The following is a 10,391-nucleotide window of genomic DNA, read 5'->3' on the forward strand; positions in this document are numbered from 1 at the left end:
AAATGTACATCTCTCTCAGGAAACTACCAAAGTTTAAAACTGTTTGAGGTTGTTTCCTATATATACCAGGCTTCCTGTGAGTAATGATATTTAAGTACATGGCAGGGAACCTTTCCAAGCCTAAAATAGCAGACAGAGGTCACCACACCCCCTATTTGCATATCTTCAATACATGCAATCGCATTTTGCCGATTTGAGTTCTCCAGTCATTGAATGGTGAATTTTACATTATTAATGTCACAGGACAGGTTTTCAAATTCAATTTTAGAGATAGTTTAGTTGCTCTTTAATGGTACCATTAAAAAGTCTATAAAGGTTAACTATCAACTAATTCGCAAAATTATTCGATGATGGAAAACATTTGATCTGAAGAAAGGCAATATCACTCAGTCCACATTGCTTAGCAGCATATCAAAATATGTTATTTAGGTAACCGTAAAAGGTAGACTTTCATGCATGCTGCTTAATCACTAAAACATTGATACATAGTACTGAATGGAGACTCAAAACAAACATTTATACACTCCACAGTTGCTCAAATTATTCATTCCCTATTAAGTATTTGTGCTTTAGCAATTAAACATTGTTTTTTAAAACCTCTCTGGTGGGCACAATGTATCATTATCACCATTTATTTATATAACGCCACTAATTCCGCAGTGCTGTACAGAGAACTCACGCACATCAGTCCCTGCCCCATTGGGGCTTACAGTCTAAATTTCCTAACACACACAAAAATACACACAGGCTAGGGTCAATTTGTTAGCAGCCAACTAACCTACCAGCTTGTTTTTGGAGTGTGAGAGGAAACCCAGGCAAACACGGGGAGAACATACAAACTCCTCACAGATAAGGCCATGGTCGGGAATTGAACTCATGACTCCAGTGCTGTGAGGCAGAAGTGCTAACCACTGAGCCACTGTGCTAGTCTCTCACATGCTTGATCACAGAACTCAGCATGTCATGTGAAGGAGGGGGGGGGGTGATTTTTACAGAGCAGACAGTTCATTGGGGCATTCCAAAGCCTTTCTGCTCACTACATCATATGTCATGTGACTGTGGATGCCATAGTAAATTTATAAATCATTAATAGCCTGAAAATACAAACCAAGGAAAAAAATGGTAATTGCCAAGAATGTTCCTATGGCATGCCACAGTGATAAAGGCTGTCCCTTGACTGGAGAAAAGCAGGTGAGTGGAAACAAGATGATTCAGAATTATTATTTCACATTGCTGCTTTCTTAAAGTGTAATTAAGAGATTTGAATGTCCTACATTTTGCGGCAAACACAAGTGTCATTACCAACTGTGCATGTCAACCCTATAGGTGAACACAATAGCGTAGAATGCATGTGCTAGAACGATTATTTTTTAATCTTCAGAAAGGTGCCTCCTACCTTAGGTTGTAAATCATTCAGATTGAAAATGGAAAATTGACAAGTATTACATTCTATAACAGAAATAAACTGATTTTTGCCAAGTTTTAGGCAGCATGTAATCTAGACACATATTTACTGATTAGCATGAACATGAAGGGGGCTTATTTATTGCCAGATTGCACAAAAATCTTCTATGCTGAAAGTCCAAGCAAACAGAACAATTAAAGAAAACAAATATTAAGCTACTTTTCACTGACTTGGGCCAAAGTCAGGTTCCTCCAGGTATGGGTACTATTTAATGTGCATCTAGCATATGTTGGTCTATTTGCAGCTTAAAAGAATTAAACATTTAGCCAATGCATTTGTGTAACACATTAGCATGAATTAACAGTTTAAACAATATTGATTAGTCTCCTGAAAGACCTTCTTTTTCCTTCAGACCAGGGAGCTTAGTCCAGCTAGCAATTAACAGAAATCTATGTACAATTACAATTATTTCAAAACCTGGCCTATCTGCAGCCAATAAGGGCTGAACTGGAGGACCGATAATTTTTCAGAATAAAATATATTATTGATTAGTATTAAAGCACATATCAATTTTTAGATGCATTTCCTTACTATGATCAAACGGTTTCAGGACATTATCATAGATAGAGCGCCTACTACTAAAACCTTGACAAAGATGTGATATAATCATTAGATGCCCACTTTTAAGATTTCTCCCCCGGGAGATCCGGGGGAGAAGTCATGTGACATGGGGTAGGAGGAGGGTGTGGTGACATTTAACGTCACCATTGCCCCACCCCCACTATAAAAAAAGCTGAAATTCACAGCATTGAATGGAGGGGTGGAGCTTAATGACACAATTAAGCCCCCCCCCCCCTCCATTCACTGCCGTGAATTTCGTCAAATTTCAGGAGTTTTGCCTACTCTTCTGGGAGTCCGTGAGGACTCCCCGAAATTCGGGAGCCTCCTGGGAATTCCAGGAGAGTAGGCAGGTATAATATTAATACTAGTATGCTCCCTCTTAGTACCACCAACTTATAACACAGGCATTATACTGAGGGTGGTGTATACAGGAATAAGTATATGGGGGGGGGTGGAGTAATTTTGAAATTGTAGCTCTATTTAATGGACTTTACACACAATTACATTTAGTGTATTAAAAAAAAAAAAGTATCGGACAAGAAAACCGCACACTGAAATAAGCCCAGAACATGTCATCTATACAAAAACAGATATTTTTTTATATATTTTATAGGCCAAGTCATATGGAAAAACAATGTTAGAACATTACATACTTGTGTGGAACCTTCTAATTAACTGAAATCAATTTTCATAAAGCCTTGCAAGGGCCAGTTTAAGGAAGTTGGAATTGCATTGAGAACCACGTATGAAAACCTTTTATAGCTACTACCTACTGGGAAAACCTCAATCGCACACATTCATATACAAAAACATTCAGCCAGTCCATGACAACAAATACACATAAAAAGAAAGACACACCACTTGTCAGGTTTAATTTCAAACGTTAATATATTTTCTATTTTATAGTGAACATATGCATCAGTTACCCCTAATTGCAGAAAAACTGACATCATAAAAAAGGGGAACATTTGTAAGATGCCTCTTAAAATAAATATTTCTCTTTTATAAAATAATAAAACTTCAAATAAATATACTTTACACTAAACATTATGTTGAAAAATTAGAAAATAAAGGCTGACTCTTACTGTAACTGTACAATATACAGACAGTCCAAAGAGTAGGAATATTAAGATTCAATAAGGTGAAGCACAATCTAGCCATTTGGATAGATTCACATTCCTCTGAACGTATATTAGTACATTTTGTGATTGTGCCATTACTGTAGCACTATTTTTCACAGTTGTAAATATTATTGTTTATGTACAAAAATATAGGACATTATCTCTGCAAAACAAAAAAAATGAAAGTCATTTACTAATTTACAAACGTTGCAAATATTATTCACAAACAATTCACAATTATGTAGTAGTGTCTGTGTAACTTTAGCTTATATAATATGTGTCACAGAACACTGGGTCTTAGTCTGAGCTCGATTACCGATTCTCTAACAAGCCTTTCAGTTATGATGGCACAAACATTTCACTGCAAACAGGAAAAACATCCCTCTGTTTTCTGCCACCTGTGCCAAGATGGCCACCTTATGTGATTGCATGTGTGTGTTAAAGTCCAACTAATTTTCCTTTCATTTGATTCCATCTGTGCTATGTTGGCTTTTCCAAATGTCTGGGCTGTACCTGTGGGACTTTACAACATACTGTATTTGACCTTTTGCATCGGCATCCAGGCCTCTTTGCCTGGTCATAACAGCCCTGGAACAATTTAAGGCAACCCTTGGCTGGAAGATAACACCATAAACAAGGCAAAAACACGGACATAACACCAATGGCAGACCAGCGAGTGCAGGAATGTGACTGACTGCAAGAGCAGGGGTTGTCAGCACAGTTGTCCTCATCATCGTTGGAGCAATGATAGAATAGGCACTTCACACAGCAAACACAAGTTAGATAGTCAACCACTTCCTGTGCTGAGCAAAGGCACTGCTTGTCACATATCCAACAAGAGGGAAGAGTCCTGGGATAAGTGCATTCTTGGCACTTACATTTCCCACAGCTCTCACACCTGTATGCATGTAAACCCAAGTCTTCTTTGCTGGAGGGCTTTAACTCCTCTGGTTTCAGCTCAACTTTGGGCTGTACTCGAATTATCTGGTCAGCACCCATCTCTGAAGTCAAGGATGGACCTAGAAGTCTTTGCTCTGAATTGCTACTTGTACTTGTTCTCGTACTACTCCGTGATCCTGTACTTACTGTACTAATGGATCGAGACAAAGATGCTCGAGATGAGGAATGCATTGGTGGAAGAAGACTCCTGCTAAACTGCCTCTGGTCAGTTACCACATGTATTCTTTCATTTTTGTGCTGGGTAGTTTGACGAGAAGCAGGCTTAACCCAAGGTCGGGGAGCCACTGTAGGTCCTTCGGTGTACTCATTGGTGTTCCGTATGGCTCTTATCTGTTCCAATGACAAAACATGAACTTGCTGGGTCAGAATATCCCTTGGGTCAATTTCACCATGTGGTCTCCCACTGTCATGCCGAGTTTGGAGTAAAGGCTGGGATCCACTGCCATTTTGTACTCTTGCTTCCATCAGTACTCTGAAGAGTTTTCACTCCAGTAGGCCGAGAACACATCTGAAATCCTGTAGCAGAAAAAAGAAAAAGAAAAAAAAGAAAGTCATTCAACTGCTATTTGCCCAGGAATAAAGGCTAACTTAAAACAGAGCACGGTAACATGTTAGCCATAAAAATATGAGCAATTAAGTGCTTTTGTATTTTGTAGGCGATATCTTTAAAAGCTAACTGTATTGAAACCTGTGCACGTTTTCATAGCTCTGGCATTAAGTTGCCAGAGAAAGAGCCTTAAATATTATTTCCAATATAGTTAGTGATTAAAGACAATGCTTTTACAAAAAAATAAAACTTATTTTTACTTACAAAAGATCTAAAACAAAAAAAGAGCAACAATAAACTAATTTACGCAAGATTAATAGAAGTACTGAATATATATGATGCACAAAAACTGTAGGTGCCAGCTCATCCTTTTAATGCAGACAGTGAGGTATGCGCAGACATACATAGAAAAGATCTCACAGTTAGGCAGGACAATAAGTTGTTATGTAACCTAGTAACCTAGGATATGTTTCATTAGCAATAAAGCAAAACATCCTCTTTTGCAGTATCTCCTTTTAAATTGCAACAGAAAGATTCCCTTAAGTGTTTGCAGCAATAAATAAAGAAAAAAAACTCCCAATACAAGAATTTTTTTATGGAGCCTAAAACTAATAATGTAATTTAGAACTGCTTTATTTTGCCCAATAACAGTCTGCAACAAAGAATTTAGTTAGGGGGTAATTGCTTCACTCAATCAAAACTACATGTTTTCTTGGAAACTATTTCTTAATGCAGTGCAAAGGAAACTAGTCACAGTGAAATACAAAATCACCACTAGTAGTCAAAAAAACAAATCAAACATTTCAACAGATGTCCTACTGACTGTACCCAAAAAGGAGAACAAGTATTCAATATAACACTACTTTGCCAAAATATATAATAGAGATACATTCATTAGTGTTGAACAAAATAATATCTGCTAAAAACACCCTACAAAAAAAAAAAAAATCATATACAGTGCAGTTATAGATGGTGGTGTAATAAAAAGGGTGACATATAATGCAATTAAAACACTAATGCAATTTTGTGCTAAGAAACAATAATCTGGTTGTAAATGAGGGTAGTGATATGGGGGGTGGGGGGTGGGTAAACCTAGACCACCACAAATCACATCTAACAGGACAAAGGCAGCTTATCCCTTCCCTCTCCCTTCCTCTCATATGTGAACATGTCACAACAGGTGTATGGAAACCAGGTTCCTCTTAGATTGCATTAACAGCTATTCAAGTAACAGGAAACCAGCTGCCATAATGAGACTGTCCCCTCTTTACTCAGGTCACAACAGTGTGAATGACAATGCCCAGAACACTTTAGTATTCGCATAACAAACAGCATCTACATTTACAGCACAAGTCTTTATGGCTTGATGGCTTTGATACATTTACCAATGGGCCTGCTAACTAAACTAAATGAGGATGGGCTGAATAATGCACATTATTCATGGAATTTACAGGGAGTCTTGCAAACAGGATGCTATCATCATTACAACATTTCTGGATGGAGAGCCCTTTTAATTGCAGAGATCTAGAGAATCAGGCCTGTTTAACTGAACAGCCATCCCGCAAACACTATATTCTCTGTTAAGTTACTTGACAATGAAGGGATTGAGACCATTGCTGTGCAAACATTATCCACAGCATATCTGAAACGAAAGGTGAACAGACACTCTTTTAGACCCCAATAGGATCATTCAGAAATACTGTAAAAGGTACATTAGCATTTTATTAATATGCAAAGGAAATGTTCTCGACATACCCATGTATTTAACATATCCAAACATGTTCCATATAAACTTCAAATATATAACAAGTAAAACAAATGGTGTATGTGTAAAAAAAAATGCACACACTAAACATCTATTTACACACTGCAGACCAGAGATAGGCAACAGGTGGCCCTCCGAGCCATCACCTGCAGGGCCAAGCTCTTTCCTTCTTTATGCCCTGTTGGTTGTTTTGTCAGCTTTACGTGTGAACAGATATATTCTAGCATTAAAAACAACAAGCACAACAGGTTGACAGATAGAAACCTCTCAGCAGAATTGTGTTGTGACTGTTCCAGTCTTACACCTAAAGCTTGTGGAAAAACTGCTCACTCAGAAGTCATATTGAATTTGTCAGATTTGTTTGTTGATGCTTGCAATGCTTGTTTATCTTACATTAAAATGCCTGCTGATATGTTATTAGAGTGGTGTATCTTTATTTGAATAAATGTATTTAATTTTGACGGTTAGAGGGCTATACATGCAGTCCTTGAAATGTATCAGGTTGTCTATCACTGCTACACACACATATTTCCATGTGTATTATGTACAGTTAAGTCACTTACATGTATACATTAGATTTTTTTTTACAAGACTGACGTGTGTTATACAAATCTAAAGGATCCTCAGTCACTAATAGGATCTACCTGGTTTGCCTAAATCCAGCACTGTTTCACATCCAGATTGTACAACTTAACAGCATAGCATTTATAAAGTGAAGATGTCACTTTACTTTCTCAGTGTTCACAAAGTAAATATTGAACAGGCATTTAATAGGGAAAGGTAAACCTAAAGATTTTGAATACATGTAAACCAATACACATCATTTCGACTAAGTAGTAACGTGCTGTACGTGCAGAACAGAGTTTCTGATTCCCGCACAGTCAGAGTGTACTGCCCAAACTATTTACTTTCCTTACATATTCTCCTTGTTACATTTTACATGCACAATTTTCTTTTACCGTTGTAATGCCTGTTTATGGTTTTTAATTACAAAAAGATAATTCACACCTAAAATGTTTCTGTCATAGGCCAGATCAATGCATCATTTTTCATATTAGCCTCAGCCGTCTCAAACTGAACACTACGAAAAACCAAGGTATACATGCATTTTGAAAGTGATCACTACTTAAATTCCACAATGATGATAGTAGAAAACAAATAGGAAAGTGCATTTTAGTTTGCAGTTACAAAGTACAACAATCCATCAATATTTCAGTTATGATCAAGCTTTTCCTAGTTCAACCTAGTTCAACCTAGTTGAGGGAATCGTCAAAGAGAGAAGAACAAGGTCAATGTATTTTTCAATTTTAGAGAAGAAAGTAGAATCTGCTGTCATAACTTGTCTGCAATAAAATTCATTCTAGAAATACTTTGGTAACAGTTAAGCTAATTGGTTATAGTCTGAAGTTTGCAAACCTTCCACTGGTTCAAGTGAGACAAAAGTAATTTAGAATTTGGTCTAGCCGCAAATCTTAGAATTATCAACAACCACAAGATTCCAACATCCCAAAAATTAAGCATTATGTTACTACATACAAGTACAATGCATTTACTTAACTTGGTGTAGATATTAAAATTAAAATAAATGCAACAGTAGCCACAGGCACAGTGCAGTACATACTAGTGTGTACCCTCCAGTACATGGTGCTGTGATTTTGTGCATTCATATGGCTTTCCTCTGCAGTCCTCACATAAAACATTTGTTCAGAATTGACCTTTATTTAATCCACATAGAATATTTAACCCTTTCATATATTGGTCTTCCATATAGGCCTTTAATGCATGTAAAAAAAAAAAGCCAACCGAAATACAAACTGAAGGAGTTCACCAAATGTCAACTAAATGCACATCAATATTTATCTACCATATCTGACTGTCTGTTAAAACATCTAATCGTTGATTAACAGAAACGGAAATGTAGGACTATTTACACTGCCTCTTATAAGCTTTTCCAGGTATGACAAATACATAATATTTACACAATAACATTAAGAATAAAAAGTGGACACACAGAATACCTCTTTTAGACCATTTGAAGACATCAGTTGACCAGTTATAGGAAGAATGACATTCTGTGTAACGAATTAGGTGTACAATTGTAGAAAGTTTTTCAAAGTTCTATTCTGGGTTACAGGTGCTGATTGTTGTCAGTTTATCTGACAGATGCCAGAGAGAATCTGGATAACAATCAACGACTAAACAATCTGGTGCACTAAACACAAGATTGGCTGCATTATGCACACAAATGCTATTTTGTTTGTCTCGTGTATGATGGACTGTGTGAATTTTCGAGCTGTCTCTCGATTTCCTCTGCCAGCCCCCCCCCCCCCCCCCCTTCCTCAATCCCCTCCTCTGAAAACCCCATTAGAAGCCGAGTGTGTGATCAGACTGAGGATTAGGGGAGGGGGGGAGCAAGGAGTTTACTGTGGGGACATGGTGAAAAGACATAAATAGCTCTTTAAACTAGACCACAATATTTCCGAAGCTGCTCAACACCACAAGATATATCCTCTTCTAAATTCAAAATAGAACGCGATGCAAACCACAGAGTGGAAACTTTGAGTAAAGACGGCACGAAACAGGACACAATATTCTGAACAACAATCAGAAAGTAAAATGCACCTTTTTGAAGAGACCATGAAGTTTGTTACTAGCACCACACACCCCAGAACTTACTTTGTAAAATCACCGAGTAAGCCCAAAGCCCCATATGGAAACTATTACTTAGAGATCATTAGTAAAACACACACACAAACAATGTTACAGAAATCAAAACGAGTTCAACTTATTAAAACATTGTATCCTAATACTTTGCAAAACAAGCCACGTTTGCACAGACGACCCTGCGCTTAGATAAAGCAGATCTATATAATAATTGCTAGACAGCAGAAGTCTGGGGTCCAACATTACCCCGACTGAGGGCCTCCCTATATGTAACAGGGCTTATCTTACTCATTGCCCGTGTTGGTTTCCTCCAGTCCAACAAGGATCTCACTGGCACCAAATAAACCCTGTTCCTGCAATGCAAGCAGGCCAGATGAAGGGTTAAAGCTACATTAACCCCATACTCACCGTAACCGCAGCTGCCCAACGACTCCTCTCTCCGGATACTTTGCAGGGGCTGGTAATAAATCCGATCCCGGGGATGCCTCGCACAGTCCGGTAGGAAGTGTTCCAAATAAGGCAAAGAAAAACAAGTTTACAATGTAAAGCGCCAGCAGTCCACAATACCCCGGGCACAGCTAAAAGTTTCATCCACAGCGACTCGTCCCCTCTGAGCACGAGAAAGAAGTGCTAAGATCTTAGTGGAAAGTGACGGTGGGGAAAAAGTTGATGTGAAAGTCCCGCAAGGTCCTGCAGATGGTCAGCGCGGAGGGTGACAGTGTGTGTTGTTGTGGTGTGTTGTTGTGGTGTGATGGTGATGGTGTGAGCTGGGCTCTCTGCTCTCACTCGCTTTCAAGAGGTTGGGGATATGCAGCAGTAAATGGCGTCATGTGGAACTGAGGAGGAACAGAGCAGTTGTTGTCCCAGAGGATATATCGCATCCGGTCCTTGCTCATTGGCTCTGCGGGGCTACATTCACTCACACTCCCAGCTCTGAGCCGCAGGAGGGATCTTACAGGGCAATGGCCTCGGATTGCTGCCTCTGCTGCTGCTGGAAAAGCATTTGCTGAGGGTAGTCCAGTGGGTGGGGAGCACTGAGTGACTAAACACTATTAAGGTGCCGGTGGAAATCCGTTTATATTGTGACTGTCCCATGCAGCTATTGTGTAAAGTTCATCCCTATTCAGTATCACAAATAAACACCAGTGTGGAATCTTAGCACGCCATAGTGGACCATGTTTACCCATATACACTTATCTTTGTAAATAATAATACAACAGGATGCTAAACATTAACTTGTTGAATGGATCAGCACTGTACATACAGCATGTGTTTCCCAACCCTTCTCTTGTGGATGTTTCCTACCAA

At 38.5% G+C, this 10,391-nt stretch overlaps 1 protein-coding gene across 2 annotated transcripts; it reads right to left on the reverse strand.

The window, feature by feature from the left end:
- Positions 1-2,895: 2,895 nt before the first annotated feature.
- On the reverse strand, positions 2,896-10,075 carry SPRY2 (sprouty RTK signaling antagonist 2). 2 transcript variants are annotated; one of them, XM_075199884.1, is made up of 2 exons: positions 9,492-10,075; positions 2,896-4,623 (listed from the first exon to the last, which is right to left on the reverse strand). In XM_075199884.1, exon 2 carries the CDS (start codon positions 4,570-4,572, stop codon positions 3,628-3,630), a length of 945 nt encoding a protein of 314 aa, XP_075055985.1. In that variant the 5' UTR covers positions 4,573-4,623; positions 9,492-10,075; the 3' UTR covers positions 2,896-3,627. The 2 variants fall into 2 exon arrangements, with proteins under 2 accessions (XP_075055985.1, XP_075055986.1); XM_075199885.1 differs by lacking the exon at positions 9,492-10,075 and adding an exon at positions 8,438-8,682.
- Between the last annotated feature and the right edge of the window lie 316 nt (positions 10,076-10,391).

The sequence above is a fragment of the Mixophyes fleayi genome, chromosome 2, assembly GCF_038048845.1.
Source record: "Mixophyes fleayi isolate aMixFle1 chromosome 2, aMixFle1.hap1, whole genome shotgun sequence".
Lineage (NCBI taxonomy): Eukaryota > Metazoa > Chordata > Amphibia > Anura > Limnodynastidae > Mixophyes > Mixophyes fleayi.